Source organism: Hemicordylus capensis, chromosome 10 (genome assembly GCF_027244095.1).
Source record: "Hemicordylus capensis ecotype Gifberg chromosome 10, rHemCap1.1.pri, whole genome shotgun sequence".
In the NCBI taxonomy this organism is placed as follows: Eukaryota; Metazoa; Chordata; class Lepidosauria; order Squamata; family Cordylidae; genus Hemicordylus; species Hemicordylus capensis.
In genome coordinates this window covers 8,135,514-8,160,835 of record NC_069666.1, presented here as the reverse complement: position 1 = coordinate 8,160,835, position 25,322 = coordinate 8,135,514, and the positions used below count along the sequence as shown (strand labels likewise).

The following is a 25,322-nucleotide window of genomic DNA, read 5'->3' as shown; positions in this document are numbered from 1 at the left end:
TCAGCTTCGTCCGCAACATAGGTAGCTGCTGTCTACTGAGTCTGTCCACTGGTCCATCTGGCTCAGTATTGCCTACTCTGACTGGCAACAACTCTCCAGAATTTCCAACAGGGTTTCTTTCCCAGCCCTACCTGGAGACATTGCTAGGGATTGAACCGGAGTCATTCTGCATGCAAAGCAGATGCTCTACTACTGAGCTACGGCTCCATCCCACCCAAGGAACCCGATCCTGCTTTCCTCTTCTGCTCCAAAGAGAGCTTTTGCTCAAAATTTGGGATGGCTGTGTGAGGGGACAGAAGGCGAGATGAAACCCCTCCTGTCCAGCTGATGCTCACTGTATAAAGAACTAAGCACCACTTAGATATGTTGCTCAGTGTGGAAAGGACCCTTGGTCAAAATTTGCAAGGATTTTTATATATATATATATATATATATTTTTTAATCTGCTAGCCAGTAGCAAGAGAAAATGTGAACAGAGAAGGCTGCTTCCTCAGCGTTCACAGCTGCGATACGTGTGAAATTATCCAAGGGGCCGAACATGTGGGCAGACTTGTTTTGAAGGCAGGAGACTTCTCAACTCTCCCTTGATTTCACTGTAAACATGTTTTGTTTCCATTTTCGTTCTTGCCCACGTGGCCTCCGCGAGTCAACAATATCCTGGAACGCTGGATTCAGAGAAGCTGCAGCAAAGACGCCACGCCATCCGGACGCACAAGCCTGGCTGAAAGAAAGAGAGGTGCAGAGGCCGTGCTTTAAAGACACAGACTTTATGGAGGTCCCCCGTTCAGAAAACAGAACACACATACAGAAGCCACCCCAGAGCCAGGCGCACACGGGTGCAAAATGGAGGGTCTTTCTTCTCCCCGCTTCCCGGGTTACAGCCTTCGCGCCTTCCGAGGCCGGCAGCCGTTGTGTGGGACTGGAGTGTTGTCCGTGATGGAGATCACTTCTAAGCCGCCCATGGTCAGACCTTTGATGGCCGCCTGGAAGACAGAAGAAGGCAAGGCCGGGTTTGTACGGACACTCAGCACTTCGGCGCGTAGGGAGGGCTGCACACAACTCACTATATCTTATTCGGAACATGTACCAGCTGGACCTTCGGTGCTCCCGTGAACAGGGCAGCCACTAGGTCCGGGTTCGAGAAACCGCAGGCAACAGTACCTGGAAATTTAAGCAGAGCACCTGAGCCGGGCTATGGATGGACGAGACAAGGAGAGACCAAGCAAGGCGGGATGTCTGAACCTCCCCCACCCTTCACATCTCTAGAGAGCAGAGGGCAGCCGGGCTCTCAAATCTCCAGGTTGGCTCCTAGAACCCAAGAAAAATTTTCAAGGCTTACACCAGTGCCTTCCTTGGCCCGATCCACCCCTAGCATAAGTACCTCCAGTGACTGCTGTTGGTGTCTATCTGATGTTTCTTTTTAGCTTGTGAGCCCTTCGGGGACAGGGAGCCATCTTATTTATTTATTATTTCTCTATGCAAACTGCTTTGGAAACTTTTGTTGAAAAGTGGTCTATAAGTATTTGTTGTTGTTTCCTCTCCCCAGCTGTTTATGAATATGATGGATTTTAATATTTTAATATTTCAAAATATTATAGAAATTATGTTTTATTTTATATAATATTTCTAATATTTTAAATAAAAAAAATACTGGTAGGTTCTTTAGTTTTTACTTTTTATAACTCAGGTTTTAGCTTTTTTTTAAAAAAAAAAAATTTAATATGAACTTTATACTGTATTTTGTATCTATTTTATTGTTGTGAGCTGCCCCGAGCAGTAGTGTCCTGGAGGGGTGGGGAATAAATATTCTACATAAATAAGTAAGTAAACAAACAAACAAACATAATGCTTTTCAACAAAAGTTCCCAAAGCAGTTTACACAGAAAAATACCAATTTTTAAAAAATGGATGGATCCCTGCCCCCAAAGGGCTCACAATCTAGAAAGAAAGGCAAGATAGCCCCCAGCAACAGTCACTGGAGGGATGCTGTGCTGGGGGTGGAGAGGGCCAGTTGCTCTCCCCCTGCTCAGTAACGAGAACCGGCACTTTAAAAAGGCACCTCTTTGCTCAGTTAGCCGGGGCCTTCCATGAGCCAGCTGGAGTGAGTGGTAGCATCTGGGGGGACGGACGCTCCTTGTGATGTCCGACAAGCTCTGCACCCTTAGAGATGGGAAAGAGCTCGTAGCAGTCCAAGACTTGCAGCATTCAGGGTGTTCTCCTGCTTTTACTGTCATCAGGCCTGCAGTAGCCAAATTTGCAAGAGTGTTTGCAAATTTGCAAAAGCTTTGAAAAGTTAAAAACAGAAACAAAAAATTCGGTAAAATTCTACCCATGTTGCCAGAGGATGGAAACTGGTAGGGATGTCCTCCAAAAGATTACTCCACGGAGAGAGAAAAGGTGAGCCTGGTTCTCCATGGGGTTCCGTTCTCTGCTACAACCGCAGATAACGGAACTGCTGCCAAAACTGATTGGATGCTGCATGGGGCAGGGATCTCTTTTCATGGACTACATAACTCTGCAAAGCGCTGTGTTGCAGTCATCAGTAAATAACAAAACGTACCAATCTGCCAGGCCCCATGCCTTTCACCACCACTCGCACGTGGGACACACCCTTTGCGGAGGCTTTCTGGGGAGGGAAGCAGAGAAATTGTGTCATGAGTGGAGCCACAGAACAGGACTGCCATGCCTGAGTTCTGTCTCAGCGTTGCCTGCCCTGAATTCGGAAGAGCCCACAGTTCAGGCATGCTATATTTAAAACAAAATTTAGAATGGCCAATACCAGTGCATTTATTTCTATCACACTTGCAGCTCTCTGAGTGTCCAAACCGGCTCTTGGCAGCTTTAAAGTGGAAGCTGCTACTTGCGTGTGTTAAGACAGCCATCTAGTGGAGGTTTCTAGCCATTCCGGCTGCTTTGGTAGTCTCCCCCCCCCCCCCATTTCTTATTTAATTTATTTATTTTACATCCATATTCCACTCTTCCTCCAAGGAGCCCAGAGCAATGTACATGGGCATGTTTATCCTCACAACAGCCCTTTGAGGTAGGTTATGCTGAAAGATATGTGACTGGTCCAGAGTCACCCAGTGAGTTTCATGGCTGAGTGGGGATTTGAACTCAGAGGAGAGCTGGTCTTGTGGGAGCAAGCATGACTTGTCCCCATAGCTAAACAGGGTCTGCCCTGGTTGCATATGCATGGGAGACTAGAAGTGTGAGCACTGGAAGAGATTCCCCTCAGGGGATGGAGCCGCTCTGGGAAGAGCATCTAGGTCCCAAGTTCCCTCCCTGGCAGCATCTCCAAGACAGGGCTGAGAGAGATTCCTGCCTGCAACCTTGGAGATGCTGCTGCCAGTCTGGGTAGACAATCCTGAGCCAGATGGACCAATGGTCTGACTCAGTATATGGCAGTTTCCTATGTTCCTATGACCTTGTCCCCCTGGCCACTTCCTACACCCCTGCTGTAGGGGACTGCACTGCACACTTGTTAGATTCTTACGTGTGTGTGTGTGTGTGTGTGTGTGTGTATAGAACCCCTGTGGTTTTCAGGTCTCAACAAGGACTTGACGTGCTCCGAGTATTCCTGGAAGGGACGGTATTTAGAGCCTCCCTGGGGTACTTCAGTCGCAGGGAGCCACTCACGGCAGTTCCACAGCAGGGCCAGTTAGTCTTGTCAGCCAGAGAGGAGTGAATGACTCAGCCCTCCTTTCTGTCTCCCTGCTCTGTTCCTTTTCTGCAGAACGGCCCTCCGAGCATGCGGCGCAGGAAGGGAGAAGGGGAAGAGGAAGCCTAGGATTAATGAGGTCACTTGCGGACACCGCAGAACTCATTAACGGTCTCCTGATGAGACTGGGGAATTGGACAGCTGTTCCGGAGGCTGGGCGCTGGGGTTCAAGGCCGGCCTGCTTGTCTTCTTTCTCAGCTCCCACGTTTGAGGGTCCTACAAAGATGCTGTTGCACAGGGGCAGGCAACCTTGGCTCTCCAGCTGTGGCAGAACTACAGCTCCCATCACCTCCTGCTGCAAATGCGGCAGGGCATGATGGGAGTTGTAGTTCTGCCGCAGCTGGAGAGCCGAGGTTGCCGACCTCTGTTGCAGCAGATTCTTGCCCTGAGTAGCGGGTTGGACTAGAAGACCAAGGTCCCTTTCAGTTCTAAAAGACTACAGGCTGGTTCTCACGCCTCTCATCCATTTAAGAGATCATCGTTCTTGTTGTTGTTTTGAAATTTATTAAAAACGTTTTGTATTGTATTTTTGTGAGCTGCCCAGAGAACAATTTGCTATGGGCAGGCTAAAGAAAGTTAAGTTTATTGATGATGATGATGATGACGACGACGACGACGACAACAACAACAACAACTATTATTATTATTATTATTATTATTAACAATGCTGAATTCCGGTCTCCGCTCCATGTGTCAATACAGGACTGCCCAGCTACCACCCCCCAGCTGCTGCTGGACTACAACCCCCACCACCCCCTGTCTACTGGCCGCTGTGGCAGGGCGTGATGGGAGTGGTAGTCCAACCACAGCCCTGAAAGAAACCCGCCCCTGGGCGTGAGGCTGCATTTGCTTCGAGGCAGGGATCCCACTTACCGCTGCCGCTGCTATCCCAGTTGTCTGGGCGGCGATGGCCGTGGCCTTCTTGATATTCTTGAACCCTTCCGTGCCACAGGTTGACAGCGCCAAGGGGACATTCTCAGCGGTGAGAACCTGGATGTGTGTGCTGCGGATATATATCAGAGAGGGCAGGAGTGAAGGCTTGCCTCTTCAGACAGCCCTGTGCCAGGTACTCCGGAAACCAGGCCCACAAATGCGGCCCATCAGTACCATCTTGGGCGGCCAACGCTCCTAGCAATTTTTCGCACCCCCCACCCCCAAGATGGGAAAAGAGGCAATAGCATCACCCAGCTCTTCTCTGTGTGTGACCACCCCTGGTTTATCCCTACCGCCAGGCAAGTAGGGTAAAACTGCAGTCAGTTTGGGACAGAAGAAAGAGTTTGGCATACGGCCGTTTCTTAAGTCTCAATGTAAATTCTACACAAGTTCCCATGGCAGAATCCCTTCCACTCTCAGAAGTCAAATACTCAGATTCTCCCCTTGCTCTTACCATAAAGATCCCAAGGATGATGGGAGTTGTAGTTCACCCCCTATACACAAACACTAGAGGGAAAGAGAGCCCCAGAGCCAAGCTGAACTCTCGGCATCGCAGCTACTGTGCTGCAAACAGAGCAACTCATCTCTTACTTGTTGTAGGTAGCTTTGATGTGAGCGATGGGGATCTCTTCAAATTTCTTTCCTGCCCACCTCAGCACACTCTCTCTCCCTGGTGCTGGGGGGAAAAGCCTGGAAAGTGGGGGGAATTGCAAAGGAGAAGGAGCCTGCATCAGATGTCAAACCATTTTAAAAAATTTATTACTTTTATATCTTGCCCTTCCTCTGAGGAGCCCAGAGTGGTGCACAAGGCTATGTTTATCCTCACAACAACCCTGTGAGGTAGGCTAGAAGTGACTGGCCCAGAGTCACCTAGTGAGGTTTATGACTGCATAGAGATTTGAACTCGGGTCTCCCCCGTGCTAGTCCAACACTCCAACCACTACACCACGCTGGCTCTTTTGAAATCACAGAAATTGTATTATAAGAAAATAACACACTTTGCTGCCGGTCACCGTAGGCTGCTTAACTTCCTACTCTCATTCAAAGGCTCACGTTAGTGGCACAAACTCAAATCAGAGGAGCCAAATTGTCCCAAATTTGCAGGTGGTGAACTGTGTCTAGCCCCCTTTAGGTGATTTTTTTTAAAGGAGGGAGATGTGCAAATAATTCACCAAAGCAGGGGCAAGACGTTTCCACTTGAGTCCAATATGGCGACATGCCAATGACATCACACAGTCATAAGATGGTGTCTGAAGTCACATCAGAGTGAGGGCAGTGCTTCGCGCCCTCACTCTGCATGCCCCCCTTATGTTTTTTGGTTAATTAAAATATTTCAAAAAAAAAAATACTGCTATCAAAGAAAATCATCTACAAGTTCAGCATCAACTGGAGAGCCAAGGTTGCCTAACCTGATCTACTTTCTACACATTCTCTTTCCCAAGTGCACAAGCTGCTGTTTCGTCAGAGGACAGAAGAGCAGGCTGAGTTCCATGCTGTCCGTGAAGCTGCAAAAGTTAACTCACCTGAAATGGCCCCTGCTTTGGATCTCTGGCACTTCAGCTGCTGGAGTGGCTGAATCCTCTGCCGAGCCCTGAAGATTCTGAATAACTGTCTGCATGCCCCGGGACAGGGTGATACCGCCACTGCCATGAGAAGGAAAAGGGGAAGTGATTAGTTTAGCTTCAAAAGCCAGGGCAAGATGTTTCAACTTGAGTCCAATATGGCATAATGCCAATGACATCACATAGTCATATGATGATGTCTGAAGCCATATAAGAGTGAGGGCGGTACTCTGTGCCCTCACTCTGCATGCCCCCGTCTTTGTACCCCAACCACTTTAGGTGACTTTTTGGTGGGGAGGAAAACCTGGAAATTTAAGAAAATTTCCTTAAAACTTAAGAAAATTAAGAATGGCCCTGCTGGATCAGGCCCAAGGCTGATCTAGTCCAGCATCCTGTTTCCCACAGCCTCAAGATGTTCTTAGCAAAATTCAATAAACGTAACCTTGGAACAACAGCTGCTGTTGAAATGCTTGTTAGGGCATTTGTAAACAAAGTAAAAAGTTGGGTGTTTTTTTGTTTTAAAATAAAGCTCTATAGAGGAGAGAAGTCACTTTTGTCGTTTGTGGCAATACCAGCATTTGCTTCCCCTAGTCCTGCAGGCCGAACAACGGTTTTGAGCGCTACTCTGTCCGTTCCCATACCATATTGGCTGTCTTTGCTAAGCAGGGTATGCCTTGGTTTGCATTTGGATGGGCAACTACATGTGAACATCTCCTGAGGGGATGGACATATTGTTCAGTAGTAGAACATCTGCCTGTATGCCAAAGATCCCAGGTTCAGTCCCTGGCAGCATCTCCAGGCAGGGCTGGGAGAGACTCCTGCCTGAAACCTTGGAGAGCTGCTGCCAGTCAGTGTAGACAACCCTGAGCTAGATGCACCAAGGCAAAGCTCAGGGTGCTGGTCGGGAAGTGAAAAAGAAAAAGGCAATCAACTGGCAAGGATGACTAGAAAAACGAGACACTTTTATTCACTTCTTATGAATGACAATTCCCCTTCTAAGGCTGCCGGACAACTCAAATGCATGCAATCTTGAGCTCCATGAACGAAGGGTGGGATGAAAGTGTCGTAAGTAATTGAACTTTCTTCCCCAACTATCTGCACTTAGACTGCAACCTCCTCCAGGCGGAGACCTCGTTTTTTGCTTTTGACCTTTTTTTTGGACCTGTGTCCGATGCACATCCCTGGCGCTAAATAAATGCCTAAACAAGAACTTCCAGAATTTTGCACGTGGGTGGGAGGCAGCTAGACCAATTGAATTTCTGCCTTCCAAAGGCATAGGGATCCTGGCATCACCACCACTTCTAGGGTTGCTATGACCCTCCATGACCCCCAAAGAGCCCAAGCGGGAGTTCCCGAGCTCTGCCCCGCAGCCTCTAGTCAACCAACCCTGTCCTGGGACCTCTTACCCCGAGCAGCCCACCAGAAAGCCCCGCCGGGCGATCGCCATCGTCGGAATCATGATCCTTCCCCGCCACCGTCCCGCAATCTTTCCCGCACCGAAAGTGGGTCTCTCTAGGCAGCAGGAGCCGGGGCCGAGGCGGAAGGCGTTTCTCGCGGCATCTCGTAGGAGAGGGAAAATGGCGGCGCCCAAATGGAGAGTATCTGCCGTACGACGCTGCAGGGTTGTTGCGCGGCAGGGCAAGATGGCGGCGCCCACTCCCCAGAGAGCCGTACGGACGGACGTGCTTACGGGCTCGCCGTAGAGATGGGAAAAGGCTAGAGCGACGCACCAGCTCAGCAGCTGAAGATTGGCTTCTGTTGCTCTTCTCCAGAGAGGAATTGACACTTCATCCTGGGAGCAACTTTTAAATAGATGTACATGTCAGGCAGTATAAAAAATATGATAGATTAGATAGAATGACTCATCGTGGCAATGAGCTGCGCCACTCTCGCATTTTCTTGTCTCTATGATTTTCTTTTTTAACCAGATGTTCTAACCGCGTGCCGCTCTAGCCTTCCACCAAACTCCATGGCTTCGGCTGCCGCGGTGCATTGTGGTCTCGCGGGGGTAAGATGGCGGCGCCCGTTTATAGGGCGCTGTGGTCGGACGCTGCCGCCAGGTGGGCTTCTTTGGCCTCCTCCCGGCGTCTCTCAGGCTCGACGGGTGCCGGGACGAAATGGAGGCTTCTCGGGGCGCTCTGCTTGCAGAGGCCGCCCCTCCTAGCGCAGGAGATGAGCCCGGAGGAGAAGGAAATGGCTGAGCTGCTCCAGCAGGTGAAGGGCGGGGAGAGAAAGGCGCATGCGCAGGGCGGGTGGAGGGGGGCTCACTGCGGAGAAGAGCTTGTGCATTCCCCCCACCACGTTTTAAACATTAATTTTAACTTTATGTCTCTCTTCTCTCTTATGAATTTCCCCTTTAATTTGCAATAGAAAATAGACCTTGTCGTCGTCATCAATATTTATACTGTCTGATATCACAATCTCAAGCTAGTCAGAGCTCTAGGACTGCTTTCAAGAGTTAGCTAAAGACTGATGCTTGAGCCATTTCTGGCTGTTTGTAGTGCTGGGATGGGAAAGGAACAGGGTTCCCCCAGGATTCCTTTCAACCCACTGCATGATGTGTTAGATGCTATATTTCACAAACTGTGGCCCCTTCCAGAGCTTGTACATAATGTGGCATTCAGTAACATGATTTGCTGAAGCTTGTGGGCTGAATTTTGACCTGGCAATGTTCTGGTTTGTTCTGTTTATACTCTTATATCTTGCTCTTCCTAAAAGGAGCCCAATGTACATTGTTAACGTTGCTTTCTCACTACAACCCTGTGAGGTAGGTTAGGCTGAGAGTGAAGTGATTGGCCACCCAGTGAGTTTCATTGCTGAATGTGGATTTGAACTATGTGGGTCTCCTTAGCAGTGTTTCTTGATGTCTGCTCAGTTAATTTTCGATTGCGCTCAGGTTGAATCAGGAACGTTCCACTTTGAATGCACTTGCACACACACTGCCTTGATACTGTCGCCCAGAGCAAAACTCATTCCACACACAGATGGGGGGAAAAGAGAGAGAACACTGTTTGCCAGTTCTAGTCCAACATTCTAACCACTTCACCCTGATGGTTTGTTCCTTAGATAGAGGTGGAGAAAAGCCTGTATTCAGACCATGAGCTCCGCTGCTTTGCAGAAGAAGAGCGTCTGAAGAGGAGGAAAGATAAGCATGACGACGACGATTATTCTGGGAAAGAGATTGTGCTGGCCCAAGATCTGGAAGATAAGTGGGAACAGAAGTTACGCAAGTTCAACCCGGCTCCACGGATAACAGGTTCAAGGCGCTGCTTCTTATTTACTTTACTGTGCACAAACCAAAAATCGTGGTTTGGCTTGAATTTGAATCGAATTCATGCTGAATCACGTGCTGCCGAACCGGTTCGGTCAAACAGACCGGTCAGTCCAGTGTGTTTGACCGAACCAGTTCGGCAGTTAAGGGGCTAATACTTGTAAAGGAGAATCCGGTCAGGATTCTCCTTTACAAGTAAAGGGGTGGCAGGTGCTAGAAATCCTAAGGGGTAAGAGGTAGAAAGGTTCTTACCTGGCTGGCACAGCTGCTGGCTCGCTACTCACCCCCTCCCCTGGCACAGTCCCAAGCGCATGCGATATCTTCTTAGGAAGCATTTTATTTTTATTCTTACTTGTGTTGACTCTGAGCTGCTGTAAAGTAAACTGGATAGTGTCTGAAGCAGTGTTGCTTGTAACAGGGATTCCCAGGTATGGTTGACTACAACTCCTATCATCCCCAGTTGCAATGACGTTTGGGTTGGGATTTTGTGAGTTGTAGCCAACATTTTGTAAAGGGAATAAAGGGGTGAAGACGCTTCAGTAAATCCATTTTTATGTCCTTCGTAGTAATAAGGAAATGCTTTTGAGGAAATAAGCTAATAATTGCCTTATCGGGACAGAATATCAGGCTGAGAATCCTGGCTCCAATTGTGGCCAGCCAGATGCCTCCTGGAATCGGGACAAGAAGGCAATATCCTCATTGTTGCTTGCCTCATATACACCCTCCCCCCCAAAACCTGGTATCCAGCCTCTGTAGGTGGAAATGCAGTTTTGTGACTATGAATAACAGCTGTTGATAAACACTTTCATTGTGGATAGGTCTCATCTGTTTTCTGTGTAGACTAGTGGTCACTGCTGTAAAGAAAAGCCAAGCGGGTTCAGACATCACATGATGAATATTTATATACTGCTTTTTCAACAAAAGTCCCCAAAGCTGTTTACAAATTGTGTCCAACTTTGATTTGTTACGATGTCATAACCACCACCATCCAACAAATCATGGTTTGTGGGTGGCAACTAAGCCAGATTCAAATCCACACTTTGAAGCTGGTTTGCCTACCACGGTTTGGACAAGCTGTGTATTAGTATTGGATCTGAACCAACCAACAACTGTTCAGAATGTTATTCCACCCTTGGAGATGGCTGTTCTGCAGAACATCAAGGGATTCTTGGGGGAAACCTAAGGAAGAAGGAACATAGGAGGTTGACTTATACCAAATCAGACCATTGGTTCATCTAGTTCAGTATTGTCTGTACTGACTGGTCAGGCAGAACTGTCTCCCAGCCCTAAGTGGAGATGCTGGAGTTTGAACCTGGGATAATCTTCCATTGAGCTATGGCCCCATCCCCCAAGGGGAATATCTTGAAGCTCTCACAATTAGTCTCCCATCCAACTGCAAACCAGAGCAGGTCCTGCTTAGCAAAGGGGAGAATACATGCTCACTACCACAAGACCAGCTCTCCTCACTTAACCACCCAAGCAAACAAGCTGGGATATGCCTGTCTGCCTTGAACAAATTGTAGATTGAAGTCTAAAACTGGTTCAGTGCAAACCATGTTTGGACACTGCAGCTGAAGCAAGGTGTCGTGAGAAGAGAGAAGCCTCTACCATTTCCAAGTCAACTGACGGCACTTTTCTGTGAACCCAACCATGGAAAGCCTAGGTCAGTTTGGAGTTCTTAGATGTCGTTCAGTAAATTCTGGAGCTCCAGGAATCCATTTTTAAAATTTTTTTGCCACTGATTACAGCTCGTTTTTTTAAAAAAACAAAACCCCATCTTCAGGCATTTATCTGCCCGCCCATGCATTTATGTGTTTTTTTAAGGAAGGGTAAAAAATAAAAATAAAGCTTCTGCTGCTGATGATTTGTCGTCTTTATCAGGAGAAGCGATTTATTTTCTTACGATGTTACATCACTTGCCTTGCAATTCTCTGGTGTTTAGTTACTTTTCTTCCAGGTTTCACTGTGAGTGTCCCAGTTACTTTTAAAAATTAATGTGAAGGATGGTTGGGAAAATACCCAACCCCAGTGTTCTCAAGGGTCCAAAGGACCCTGAACCGACATTTGTGGGATTGGATAAAATCAGGTTGCGCTCAACCCTAATCTCTGTGTGTGTGTGTGTGTGTGTGTGAGTAAACAGCCCTAGTTTGTGCATCAGTGTTGCAAATATGTCCAGAAAGTTCCTAGCTGACTCAGGGTGGAAATAAATCTTTTGCATAGGCAGGAAGGTTAACAGGCATTTGTGGTCTAAAGCAGCACACTTTTGCATACCTTATCTATCTGTTTGCCAGGAGGCGAAAGAGGTGATTTACAACTCTGATAGAGCATGTGACTGCCCACCTCCCAAGCAGTGAAGCTTTCCTCTTTCAGCTGTTGCCTACATTAAAACAAATGTATTTACTTGTGTTGCAAGTACTTTGGCTCTGGTGATTCACGAATTGCAGCTGGTGATTTTTCAAAGCTGGGTGGCTATTTTTTAGAAGTGGCTGTCGCCTAAAAGGTCATGCCCTTTAGACTCGCACAGTGCCTCAGAGGTAAAAAGCCCATTCGAAAAGTCACAGTGTTGAAATTAAGTCGTGGACGTGCTTATGACCTTTTTAAATGGGAGTGCACAACTTTGCCTGTCACCTGCAGAAGCGATGAATGGTGTATCGGGTTTGCGAGTGGCATTGAAATGGGGGCGTAGTTCAGGGTGGAGCATCTGCTTTGCATGAAGAAGGTCACAGTTTCAGTCCCCAGGTAAGGTAAACTGTGCCGCTGAGTTGGTGCCCACAGAGCCCTGTGGTTGTCTTTGGCAGAATACAGGAGCGGTTTACCATTGTCTCCCCCCACGCAGTATGAGATTATGCCTTTCAGCAGCTTCCTATACCACTGCTGCCCAATATAGTACCAGCGGGGATTCAAACTGGCAACCTCCTGCTTGTTAGTCAAGCATTTCCCCACTGTGCCATTAGGTGGCTCCATCTCCAGGTAGGGTAGGGAAATACTCATCTGAAGTTCAGGAGAGATGCTGCCAGTTAACATAGACCAGCTGTAGGCAACCTTGGTCTTCCACATTGATGATGATGAGAGTTGTAGTTCAACCACAGCCAGAGAGCCAAGGTTGCCCATCCCTGGTGTAGACCATACTCAGCTAGATGGCCCAGTGGTCTGACTTGCTATAAACCAGCTTCCTATGTTCCTATACGCCACCTAATGACGACGTGGGGAAACGACTTGACTAGCAAGCCAGAGGTTGCCAGTTCGAATCCCCACTGGTATATTTCCCGGACGATGGGAAACTCCTATATCGGGCAGCAGTGATATAGGAAGATGCTGAAAGACCACAGGGCTCTGTGGGCGCCAGCAGTCAACACTGACTTGACGGCTCACTTTTATGTTCCTAAACTCTTGCTAGCATTTTGCCTAGGCAGTAAGTTCAGTTCAGTTCATTTACAGCCATGAGAAAAAACTTAGTAACAGCATAAGTAATTGTGTCATCGCTATCAAATAAAACATAGCGAACATCGAACTCCTCCGAGCAGCCAGGGTAATTTGCTAGGAGGGTCCCTATTAATTCATAACGAATGTCGCTATATAAATTAGGGTATAATAGTACATGGGATAATGTCTCAATGGCACCTGACTGGCAAGGACCAAACCATTCTGTGTAAGGAACTCTTTTTAAAAATCCTGCTTTCTTCAGAATTATTTCACGTGGCCTTGAAACATAGGAAGGTGCCTTATACCAAACCAGTCCCTTGGTCCATCTGCTGTATTTTCCTAAATACACGAGGACTCTGAATTGAAATGAGCCTCTTAAAAAGAGAGAGAGAGAGAGAGAGAGGTTAAATACAGAGTATACTCATATTTACCTGAAGGGAAGAAGACTCTGAATTTAAGATGAGCCCGTGGTTTTTAACCACCACCACCACCACCACCACCATCATCATCATCATCATCATCATTATTATTAATTCAATTTCTATACCTCCCTTCCAAAAATGGCTCAGGGCGGTTTACAAAGAGAAACAACAAACAAATAAGATGGCTCCCTGTCCCCAAAGGGCTCACATTCTAAAGAGAAACATAAGACACACGCCAGCAACAGTCACTGGAAGTACTGTGCTGGGGGTGGATATGGCCAGTTACTCTCCCCTTAATAAATAAAGAGAATCACCACGTTAAAAGCTGCCTCTTTGCCCAGTTATGCAGAGGGGAAAGAACTTGGGGAAAACCTAGTCATGGATTCAAGTAAATACAGTTCTTCAGTATTGTCTACACCAGGCCTGCTCAACTTCGGCCCACCTGCAGATGTTGGCCTACAACTCCCATAATCCTTGCCGATTGGACACTGTGGCTGGGGATTATGGGAGTTGTAATCTAAAAACTGCTGGGCTGGGGGCAAGGTTGAGCAGGCCTGGTCTACACTGACTAGCAGCAGCACTCCAGGGTTTCAGGCAAAAGTCACTCCCAGCCTTACCTGGAGATGCTGCCAGAGATTGAACCTGGGACCTTGGGTATGCAAACCAGATGTTCTTCCACTGAGCTTCGGCCCCATCCCCAATGGGACTATCTTACAGTGCTCACGTGTCGTCTCTCATCCAAATGCAAACCAGGGCAGACCCTGCTTAGCAAACAGGGCCATTCATGCTTGCTACCCCAAGACCAGCTCTCATGGCCTTGCTGCAGAGGCTTCTTGGGATCGGGCCCGCCTTGGTTTTTCTCCAGTTGGCAGAGGGCCTCTGATTCTGGCCTCTTCCCTTGGCAGATGCCGACAAGAATGGTGACCGGACATCCTTGAGCAGGAAGCTGGACCAGAATCTGCTGCTGGTGGTCAAGCAGAAGGTTGGGGACCAAGAGGTCTGGCTGCTGCCTCAAGCTGAGTGGCAAAGTGGAGAAACTCTGAGAGCCACCGCGGAGCGGGCCTTGACGACCCTCACAGGTCAGTAACGTTGCCTGTGCGGTTGGGTCCTCGTTTCGTGCTCGTCTCGGCTCACAGCGGAACCCGACTCACTGTGGTGCCGCTTGAGTTTGATGTATGCATTTTAGTCCAGGAAGCCACTTTGATTCCAGTTCAAGGGAGGGAGAGATGAAAATCAGTAAGAGTAAATTGGAGGATTGAGTCAATGAGGTGTGGAGGGGCCTCGGTTATGGGAAGCCAAGCCCCATACCACCTCCCGTGACAGCTGGGGTGGGAGGTGTACCTGGGAGCTTGGGAAGGGGTTGTCTTTTCAAGCGCTTTGCCTGGCTGCCGCCTCCCTGTACCAAGGGGATGCTTCAACTTAGTCGGATTCAGCCGTGCTGAAGCACAGACCTCCTGGCCTTCTGCTCTCAAATCTAATTTGGATGTCTTTCCTTTTGTCCTGCCGGATCTTTGGACCTCCAAGAAAACCACATCCCAGCCAAGTTCCTAGGGAACGCACCCTGCGGTTTCTACAAGTACAAGTTCCCCAAGGCGGTTTGGACGGAAGGCAGCGTGGGTGCCAAGGTCTTTTTCTTCAAAGCTCTCCTGCAGGGCAACCACCTGCCCTTGCCCAAGGGGAAAGTGGACTACGTGTGGGCCAGCAAAGGAGAGCTGGTGGACTACTTGAAGCCTGAATACCACTCGAAGGTCGCTCAGTTTCTGGTGGACTTGTAAATGGCAGAGTGAGGCCCTTGGGCCATGCCATGAAGACAGGAAGCATCTTTGCATGGGGGAATTACTGTTGAGCGTCTGTCTCTGATGGGTTTGGGCAGCCATGCTTGATGATTCCCACTAAATAAACAATCCACATAACAAACTTTGTCCTGTGTTTAAGTTGCAGCCTAATCATTTTCTCCTGGCAGGGCCAGCTAGATTTGGTGTGTTGATCAAATGTTATTCTTCTTGTTCTTATTATTACTACAAATATTTATATACTGCTCTTCAATCAAAGTTTTCAAAGCGGTTTACATAGAAGACTAAATAAAACATCAAAATAAGATGGTCCCCTGTTCCCAAAGGGCTCACAATCTAAAGAGAAACATAAGGTAGACACCAGCAACAGCCACTGGAGGGGTGCTGTGCTGGGGATGGATAGGGACAGTTGCTCTCCCCCTGCTAAATGTAAGAGAATCACCACTTTTAAAGGTGTCTCTTTGCTCAGTTAGCAATATAGCAAATGTATTGTCAATATAGCCACCTAATGGCACAGCAGGGGAATGACTTGCCTAGTGAGCAAGAGGTTGCTGGTTCGAATCCCTGCTAGTATGTTTCCCAGACCATGGGAAACACCTATATCGGGCAGCAGCGATACAGGCGGATGCTGAAAGGCATCCCGAAGGGTGATTTGTTTCTTTGCCTCTTCAGCACTGAGGAAGCGCTCACTCTAACTATCTGGAGAGGAGAGTTAGTCTTGTGGTAGTGAGCATGAATTGTCTTCTTTGGGAAGCAACGTTGGCATGGGCTGAGCTGACTACATGTGAGTGCTGTCTGCTGTGAGATTACTCACTTAGGGGATGAGGCCACAGCTCAGTGGAAGAGCATCTGCTTGGGGATTATGGGGGTTGTAGTCAACAACATCTGGGAATCTCTGTTAGAAGGAACACTGAGCCCCTAGGGAAGGATTGTAGCTCAGTGGAGGAGCATCTGCTTTGCATGCAGAAGGTCCCCGGTTCCATCCATGGCAGCATTTTTAGGCAGGCTTGGGAAAGATGCCTGAAACCTTGTAGAGCTGCTGCCAGTCAGTGTAGAGCAGGGGTGCACAACTCAAAATGCCCCAGTGGGCTGGAACCAACCATGACTTGGTATGTAGGGGCTGAGGTCATATTTCAGCACATTAATCATTACATTAACATCCATTACTAAAAATATCAATGAAAGCAATTATTAGTTACTTGTCGATCTCCCCCACAGGCTGTGTGTGTGTGTGTTAAGGGACCCACAATTTTTAACCAAGAATATTGGCCAGAAAATCATCTCCCCTGAGTCAGTGGGGAATCTGGAATCAGTACCAGCCTCAAATAAATACCAAGTCCTTTCCCCTACCTAAATGCTTGTTGCTTTCAGACTGCAATCCTAGGCTTGCTTCCTTAGGATGAAGCCTCTTTGGGTACATTGTGGGACATATTTCCAAGGAAGCCTGCATAGGATGGCATTGTAAGGCAGTTTCCAGTTGCCACGTTGCTGCAGAATATTCCTACCTGGGGCCCTGTAAAAAAAAAGGACCCAGGGGCCCGATCTCGGGTCTCATGTTGTACAGGCCTGGTGGAGACAGTACTGAGCTAGATGGACCAATGGTCTGACTCAGTAGAAGGCAGCTTCCTCTGTTGTTGTGGGGGATAGTGGGTTCCCCCCACCAAATGCAGAGCGAAGGATTGCTGGAGATTTTGGCAAGCTCCTTGGAATCTGTCATGCTGGAGGCTTCTAACTTTTATTTTTTAAAAAAGAAGTATTTTTAATCACTCCGCGGTCTGCCTTGGGTACAGCACGTCAGCTTTTTATTTTGTAAAAACTGCTGCTGCTCCGAAGCTGGAGGCTTGCAATAAATAAACTCGCTTTCTCTTGCACACAGCCAGTCCTCCTCTGTTCTTCAGCTGCCCTGGGAGGCGCGGCGGGGAGTCAGCTTCTGAGATCCGGGCAGGCAAGAGTGATGCAGGCTGTGAAGGGAAAAAATAAATACGAGCCAGCGATGGCGCTCAGACCCAAGAACTGCAAATTGGTTTCCCAAGGCCTGATCGCTAAAGCTCTGGTGACAGGAAGGGCGGGCGAAGGAAAGGACTGGAAGGGAACGGGCGTCTCAGTCTCCCCACACCATGCATAATTGTACAGATCTCTATCATGTCTCCCCTTAGTTGTGTCCCCCCCCCCCCAAACCAGGGGTTCCCAACCTGTGGCGCTCCAGCGGTTCCTGAACTACAACTCCCATCATCCCCAGCCACAAGTGACTGGGGATGATGGGAGTTGTAGTTCAGCAACAGCTGGTGGACCATAGCCCGGGAACCCCTGGTGTAGGAAGCTTCTCAGACCCTAATGTTGAGCGTGTGGACGGCCCTATAGTACTCGGAACGAGGCTTCTCTTTTTGGGAACGGTCCAGAAGACAGAATCTGCATACTTCTTGGAAAGACCTTGGCTCTGGGCCTCCCCTCCTGCTCCCTTCATATACTTATTAAAAGCAAATCAGACTCAATCAAGCCCTCTCCGCTCTGTTTTCTTTACTGCCTTCGTTCTGCCGGAACGAGAAAAGGCGGAGGGAAAGGTTTTTCTCGCTGCCTTGGCACTCATTCCCTTATGTACGACACACCAGTGCTTTAAAAGAAAGAATGAATTATTCGTTTATTTGTGTTGGAAATTCTTTGCTTGGAGGAGCCTGCGGAGTTTTGGACGGGAGCGGTGTTGACCATGTCCAAGCGCTCAGGGCTGTTTCTTCCATGGGTTGGCTGGCACCTGGGTCCTGAGAGAAGCACCGGCCAGCAGTGCTGTGGAAAAATAACGTTCCACTCATGGAAGCCAGGTGACACACCACAGATTAACACAACTGTTTTCCAGCCTTTCGAGCAGCAGGAAAGCCTTCCCACGTGGACTTGTCTGTTGTGGAACTCGGGGATTTCTGTCCGGGAACTCCTGAGTGTTGCAAAGGATTCTGGGAAGAGGTGCAGGGCACACATTCTGCTCATACAAGGTGCTGTCATGGGTGTTTGCAGGGTTCTTTCTCCCCCCACCCCCATAGGCTGAGCAAAGTATATGCATACAAGTGTCTACATAACATATATTTATTTATCACTAGCGTTAAATACCCGGCGTTGCTCAAGCGTATGGTGCTAGTTTCTCTGTGTTATTGCACCCATATCTGTTTTGTGGATATACCTGTTGTATATCTGTCTGTCTGTGTGAGGTGGTTGTCGGGGTTCCCAAGAACCCTATGTTAGTCGTAGGCTCCTAGGAAGTCACTTTGCCAAGTTTGGTGCAAATATCTCTTTGTTATTGCACTCATATCCGTTTTGTGGATCTACCTGTTGTATATCCATCTGTCTGTCTGTGTGAGGTGGTTGTCGGGGTTCCCCAGTACCCTAAGTTACTCATAGGTTCCTAGGCAGTCACTATGCCAACTTTGGTCCCAATAGCTCAAAGGGTGTGGGAATGTATAGGGAACAGACAAACAGACATCCAATATTTTATATTTATAGAGAGAGAAGAGATTCCTTAACCCCTCCAGTGTTAGGGATTCCCCAATGTTGTTGACTACAGCTCCCAGAATCCTCAGCTAATAATGTCTTTTCTTGGGGATTCTGGGAGTTGTGATGAACAACATCTGGGAATCTCTGTTAGAGGGAACACTGACCCCCTCTGCAGATGCGCAGATGCATAGAACATAGGAAGCTGCCATATACTGAGTCTGACCCTTGGACCATCTCATTCAGTATTGTCTTCACAGGCTGGCAGCGGCTTCTCCAAGGTTGCAGGCAGGAATCTCTCTCAGCCCTATCTTGGAGATGCTGCCAGGGAGGGAACGTGGAACCTAGATGCTCTTCCCAGAGCAGCTCCATCCGCTGAGGGGAACATCTTCCAGTGCTCACACTTCTAGTCACACTTCTAGATGCAAGCAGGGTGGACCCTTCTTAGCTAAGGGGACGAGTCAGGCTTGCTACCACAAGACCAGCTCTCCTCTCCTCTGTTCCAAGAACCTGATTTCCCTCTGATGTCCGTCTTTGGAATCCACAGAATACCCCATTCTGTGCGTGATCCCATCCCAACCAGAATCTTTGCTTCCCTAAAACCGTCAGTTTTCCTGGCCTTTCAGTTCCCAACGCTTGCTGAGCGCTCACTCACTTTCATTTGTCAGAGTAATCGTGCCCATTACATTTATCCGGGCAGGGTTTACCCTCCCAGCCGTTCTAATCCTGAACATTAAAGCAGCGAATGTATGTGTGCGTGCAAAGGAGGGGTGGTGGTGGTGGAAATATCTGGGCAAGTAATGAGTCGTAATCCACATTTAATAGCCAGGAAAGGAAGGAGCACCACTCAGGAAGGGCATAGGGGGCTTCCCCTGTCCCACTCTCCTGGGCAAATTGGAATTTATCGAGACGTCTTTTCTCTATCCAGCTTAGTGATCTGTGAGCTCAGAATAATTGGTTTGGTGACCTGTCAGGGCTTCTCATTTCCAAGAGAGCATGTCAATCCCCTCTCCTCCCCCGCTTCCCAGTAAATATAATGGACCACAAATCCCATTTGTTTTTGAATTCTGTGTAATCCTGATGGTAGGCTCACCTCTTGGTGGCTTTGGAAGCACTGGGGAGGGGGATGAAAAGAGAGTGATGTGCTCTATTCAAAATAGGCTGCCAGTCAGTGTAGACAATATTGAGCTAGATGCACCAAGGATCTGACTCAGCATAAGGCAGCTTCCAAAAGCCTTGCCCTCTGACATCCAGTCTAAGGGCCACATTGTGCTGAAACCCTGCAAAAGGAACTCACAATGTAATTTTCTACTTCAAGCAGCCACAAGGCCCCCTGATTTGCATGAGGACCATGGCAGAAGGGGTGGAGGGTTTGTTCAAAACAGAATAAAAACAATTAAACAGTTTAAAGGTAATTTTAACTAAAAACTTGAGAAATCAGATGCATCTTGAGTTGAAGCAATCAGAGATGGAGAAGCTCATATTTTGACAGCGAGCATATTCCAGAGCCCTGGGGCAGCCACAGAGAAGGCCCTGTCCTGAGTCAAACCAAATGAGTTGGTGGCAACCATAACCAGACCTCCCCAGATGAACATAATAGGCAGCAGTGTTCATGAATATTGAGCTAGATGGATCAATGGTCTGACTTGAACATAGGAACGGCCCTGCTGGATCAGGCCCGAGAATGCCCATCTAGTCCAACATCCTTTTTCACACAGTGGCCCACCAGATGCCTCTTGGAGCCCACAGGCAGGAGTTGAGGGCATGCCATCTCTCCTTCTGTTACTCCTCTGCAACTGGTATTCAGAGGCATCCTGCCTCTGAGGCTGGAGGTGTCCTATAGGCCTCTGACTATTAGCTGTTGATAGACCTCTCCTTCATGAAGTTATCCAAACCCCTCTTAAAAGCCATCCAGGTTGTTGGCTGTCACCACATCTTGTGGCAGAGAATTCCACGATTATGGATTGTGTTAAAAAGTACTTCCTTTTGTTGGTTCTAAATTTCTTGGCATTCAATTTCATGGGATGACCCCAGGTTCTAGTGTTATGCGACAGGGAGAAAAATTTCTCTCTATCAACATTTCCCACCCCATTATTATTATTGTTGTTGTTGTTGTTGTTTGTTTATTCGATTTCTATACCGCCCTTCCAAAAATGGCTCAGGGTGGTTTACACAGAGAAATAATAAATAATTAAGTTGGATGGATAAAATAACATTATTTTATCCATTAATGGATGTATAAAATAAGATGGATGGATAAAATCAAATAAGATGGATGTATAAAATAAGATGGATAAAATCACCTCATGCATGATTTTATAGATCTCTATCATGTCTTTCTGCTGTCGTCTTTTTTCTGAACTATAAATCCCCAGGTGTTGTAGCCCAGCCTCATAAGGAAGGTGCTCTAGGTCCCTGATCATCTTGGTTGCCCTCTTCTGCACCTTTTCTAGTTCTACAATGTCCTCCTTAAGATATGGTGACCAGAACTGTACACAGTACTACAAGTGTGGCCGCACCATTGTTTTGTATAAGGGCATTATAATGTTTTATGTTAAATCTCCTTCCTAATGACCCCTAGTGTGGAATTGGCCTTTTTCACAGCTGCTGCACATTGAGTCGACATTTTCAATAAGCTGTCCACCATGACCCCAAGATCTCTCTCCTGGTCATTCACCAACAGATTAGATCCCATCAGTGTATATGTGAAGTTGGGGTTTTTTGCCCCAAGATGCATCACTTTACACTTGCCAACACTGAACCGCATTTGCCACTTTGTCGCCCACTCACCCAGTTTGGAGAGATCCTTTTGGAGCTCCTCACAATCTGTTTTGGATTTCACGACCCTCCCTGAATAGTTTGGTGTCCTCTGCAAATTTGGCCACCTCGCTGCTTACCCCTACTTCTAGATCATTTATGAATAAATTAAAAAGCACTGGTCCCAGTACAGATCCATGGGGGACCCCACTTCTTACTCCCCTCCATTGTGAAAACTCTCCGTTTATACCTATCCTCTGTTTCCTGTCCTTCAACTTTACCTATCCAGACGTGAACCTGTCCCCTTATCCCATGACTGCTAAGTTCACTCAAAAGCCTTTGGTGGGGAACTTTGTCAAAAGCTTTTTGGAAGTCCAAATATACCATGTCAACCGGATCCTCTTCATCCACACACTTCTCGACACTCTCAAAGAACTCCAAAAGGTTAGTGAGGCAAGACTTGCTCTTGAGGAAGCCATGCTGGTTCTCCTTCAGCAAGGCCTTTTCTTGTATATGCGTAACAATTTTATCCTTGAGAATGCTTCCCATCAATTTGCCTGGAGCAGACGTTAAGCCAACCGGTGTGTAATTTCCTGGATTGCCCCGGATCCCTTTTTGGAGATTGGTGTATGTAACATTGGCTACTTTCCAGTCCTGTGGTACAGAGCCTGATTGCAAACAGCCCTTCTTCAGTTGTCCCATCATCAGGCATTCGGAGATATACAACCTCTGTATATGGAGGCTCTGTTTAACTACTATTATTAATTACCATTGACAGACATGTTTTATTTTATTTTATTTTTTACATTTATATCCTGCTCTTTCTCCAAGGTGCCCAGAGCAGTGTACATGGTTATTTTTATCCTCACAACAACCCCACGAAGTAGGTTAAGCTGAGAGTTAAATATCTGGCCCAGAGTCACCCAGTGAGTTTCATATCCTCTGTGCATTTATCTAATCCGGTTTGCAGGCATCTTAGGCTATTAACTATCAGCAGCATGTCTTGTGAGAATGAATTCCTTAAATTAATTAAGCATTGTGCATATTTCATGATCTTCCTTTTCTCAGCCCGATCCATCTTATTTATCTGTGTAAACTGCCCTGAGCCATTTTTGGAAGGGCTGTATAGAAATTGAATAAATAAATACATTATGATGATGATGATGATAATAAGTAGTAGTAGTAGTAGTAGTAGTAGTAGTAGTAATATTGGCAATCCATTGCATGGGGGTAACCCAAGTTCTAGTGTGAGAGAGGGAGAGAAAAAAAGGAAAACCACTTAGAGGACCTTTCAAGACCTATTTTTAGGCGACTCTGGTAGGGAATCGTAGATCAGGTTCCAGGACACTTCAGGCCTGGTTTGAAAAGTGCTTTTGACCTAATCTACTGCTGAAGGTTACTGCTAAAATATGCACACCAGACCCGTCTATGCCACTAGGGGGCAGGCGTTGACTGGCTGAGCTCCTCGCCTCTTCCTCAGCCCACAGCTCTGCAAAAACCTCTCAGCCAAATTGGAGTTGCAGCTCCCAAAATATTGGAGCAGGATTGGGAGTATACAAATATCCTCACAGGCCATTAATGTGCTTTGTTTTCCAACTTGTGCACGTGGCAAAATTCTCCTCTAAGATGATTGACATACGCATGCATAATCCGGCTGTCATGGAGAAGTGGTATTGCCAGTCAAAGAGTATTTTACTAGGGAACATAGGAAGCCTGTCATCTACTGAGTCAGACCCTTGGTCGATCTAGCTCAGCGCTGACTGGCAGCAGCTCTGACTGATTGTCAACACTGACTGGCAGCAGCGCTCTCAGATTCCAGAAAGGGGTCTTTCCCAGTCCTCCCTGGAGATGGAGGGAATTGAACCTGGTGGTTTCTGCATGGAGACCATTAGTCCCTCGAGCTCTGTATTGCCAACACTGATTGGCAGCTGCTCTTCAGAGTTTCAGACAGGGGTCTTTCCCAGCCATACCTAGAGACACTGTGGACTGAACCTGAGACCTTGTGCACACAATACCACTGAGCTATGGTCCTGCCCTGGGCTTTTGTTCCCCAATGGGGAACCAGGGGGGGGGGAACCCTCCCTGGTTTGTTCTCATGCCTTTTAACAGCAGCTTGATGTGTAGAAATAATCGGGCAATGCCTTTTCTTTATTTTTTACATTTCTATCCTGCTCTTTCTTCGAGGAGCCCATGGTTATGTTTACCTTCACAACAACCCTGCAAGGTAGGTTAGACTGAGAGAGAACAGTGACTGGCCCAGAGTCACCCAGTGAGAGCCATGGCTGAACGGGGACCTGAAGTGGGGACTGCCAGGTCGTAGTCCAACACTCCAACCCAGGCGTGGGCAAACGTGGCCCTCCATGTGTTGCTGAACTACAACTCCCATCATCCCCAGCGTGGCTGGGGATGATGAGAGTTGTAGTTCAGCAACACATGGAGGGCCACGTTTGCCCACGCCGGCTCTAACCACTACACCACATTGCAGCAGGGAGACAAAAACAACCATCTCCCTAGCAAGTTGTTCTTCAAGGCACAGCCGTCATGACTGCTTGAGGGATTTGCAGCCCCTGGGGGGGGCAGTGAGATGTGGGCCTGACCCTGTCAGATGTGACAGAGAGACCTGCTGGAGACCCCAGCAGAACCTTGGGGCCAAAACCTGTAATGCTGAATGCAGATCGGTCCAGCGGGGCCTTTATGAGGGACGTCTTATGAAGTGTGGGGCAGCTCAGCTGGACAAAGGAGGGGAGACCCACCGTGGGCCGGGTTCGGACCCGGAGAGAGGGGCAGTGCGGGAGAAGCTGCCTGCAGACACAGCTTCATGTTTTATTTCTCGCAGCCAGCCAGCCAGCCAGGAGTCTGCCTGCAACAGGGTGGTTTCCATGGCATTCGGAGGAGGAACAAGCATTTGTGGAATAATTCGGGTCTCACCTCTCGCATGGACAGGAGGCGGGAATGGCTCCTGCAATGTCAGAGCTGCTTGACTCTCTCCCGGCGCTTTCTGGTTTGGATAGAGGGGGTGGAAATAGAGGCGGCGGACACAGGGAAAGCCGGGCTGCCACTCGCTCCGACTCCAGCTCTTCAGCCCTTCTCTGCCTCCATGCTGGGGATGGAGTGGCCCTTCCGTGAGGCGAGGCGAGGCGGTCGCCTCAGGCTGCAGACTATCGGGGCACTAGTGAGGTTTCTAAAAATTGTTTTATTTCACACATTTGTATACCACCCCAAACGCAAGTCCCTGGGCGGTTTACAACAAAACAAGAAAAACAAGAGATAAAAAGATTAAAACATTGCAACAATTTGAAATGTAAAACGTTAAAACTATTAAAAACACAAAACAATATCTAATTAATAGATATGGAAAGATCCCTTTGTGCCCCCTTCTTTTAAAAGGGGGGGAGAAGGATGCACAAAGTGTGTGTGTGTGTGTGTGTGTGTGTGTGTGTATACACGTATGTACGTAGGTAGGTACGTAGGTAGGTATGTAGGTGGTACGTAGTTACGTACATGTACACGTACACATTGATGCCCTGCGTCAGGTCCACAAAAGCTTTGATTTGTCCTTGGTGGGGAACCTTCTAAATCAGCAACTATAGGAGGGTCCCAATCAGCAGGTACCTTCTGCCATGGCAGGCTCTAGGGGGCATATATGTGGGACAGACACTGGGGGTTTGGAGGCCCATTAGAGAGGCCCTTGGAAAGCTCTAAATAATCTGGACAAAACCCTCCCTCAACCGCAATGCCCCCTCTTTCTTTCTTAACTAGGCTCATGATTCTGGGCCAGCAGGATGTAGTAGTTAGAGTGATGGACGAGGACTGGGGAGACCCGAGTTCAAATCCCCATTCAGCCATGAAACTCACTGGGTGACTCTGGTCCGGTCACCGATCTTGCAGCCTAACCGGCCTCACTGGGTTGTTGGGCGGAGGAATATTACCATGCACGGTAGGGGAGGTAAGGGCGCCCGCCCCACA

At 48.0% G+C, this 25,322-nt stretch overlaps 2 protein-coding genes across 4 annotated transcripts; one reads left to right on the top strand and one right to left on the bottom strand.

The window, feature by feature from the left end:
- Positions 1–748: 748 nt before the first annotated feature.
- Positions 749–7,809, bottom strand: MRPS11 (mitochondrial ribosomal protein S11). 3 transcript variants are annotated; one of them, XR_008311438.1, is made up of 7 exons: positions 7,620–7,808; positions 6,175–6,294; positions 5,243–5,341; positions 4,592–4,721; positions 2,561–2,626; positions 1,065–1,161; positions 749–983 (listed from the first exon to the last, which is right to left on the bottom strand). XR_008311438.1 is itself a non-coding variant. In XM_053272360.1 (7 exons), the coding sequence occupies exons 1-6, from the start codon at positions 7,670–7,672 to the stop codon at positions 1,126–1,128; spliced, it is 504 nt and encodes a 167-aa protein (XP_053128335.1). In that variant the 5' UTR covers positions 7,673–7,809; the 3' UTR covers positions 749–983; positions 1,088–1,125. The 3 variants fall into 3 exon arrangements, 2 of the variants coding, with proteins under 2 accessions (XP_053128335.1, XP_053128334.1); XM_053272360.1 differs by having other exon boundaries at positions 1,088–1,161; positions 7,620–7,809; XM_053272359.1 differs by lacking the exon at positions 1,065–1,161 and having other exon boundaries at positions 7,620–7,800.
- A 373-nt stretch (positions 7,810–8,182) lies between these two features.
- Positions 8,183–15,246, top strand: MRPL46 (mitochondrial ribosomal protein L46). The gene is made up of 4 exons (XM_053272358.1): positions 8,183–8,427; positions 9,280–9,469; positions 14,235–14,408; positions 14,854–15,246. Exons 1-4 carry the CDS (start codon positions 8,227–8,229, stop codon positions 15,102–15,104), a joined length of 816 nt encoding a protein of 271 aa, XP_053128333.1. The 5' UTR covers positions 8,183–8,226; the 3' UTR covers positions 15,105–15,246.
- Positions 15,247–25,322: the final 10,076 nt, after the last annotated feature.

Bases quoted from the DNA above. Each gene is read 5' to 3' on its own strand.
- MRPS11 (XM_053272359.1), bottom strand. From the start codon at position 7,672: ATGATTCCGACGATGGCGATCGCCCGGCGGGGCTTTCTGGTGGGCTGC. The intron at 5,342-6,174 runs GTGAGTTAACTT...CCCACTTTCCAG, and splicing joins CAAAGCAGGGGCCATTTCAG to GCTTTTCCCCCCAGCACCAG. The intron at 2,627-4,591 runs GTAAGTGGGATC...TTCCCTCCCCAG, and splicing joins CTGGGATAGCAGCGGCAGCG to AAAGCCTCCGCAAAGGGTGT.
- MRPL46 (XM_053272358.1), top strand. From the start codon at position 8,227: ATGGCGGCGCCCGTTTATAGGGCGCTGTGGTCGGACGCTGCCGCCAGG. The intron at 9,470-14,234 runs GTTCAAGGCGCT...TTCCCTTGGCAG, and splicing joins CCCGGCTCCACGGATAACAG to ATGCCGACAAGAATGGTGAC. The intron at 14,409-14,853 runs GTCAGTAACGTT...TGGACCTCCAAG, and splicing joins GGCCTTGACGACCCTCACAG to AAAACCACATCCCAGCCAAG.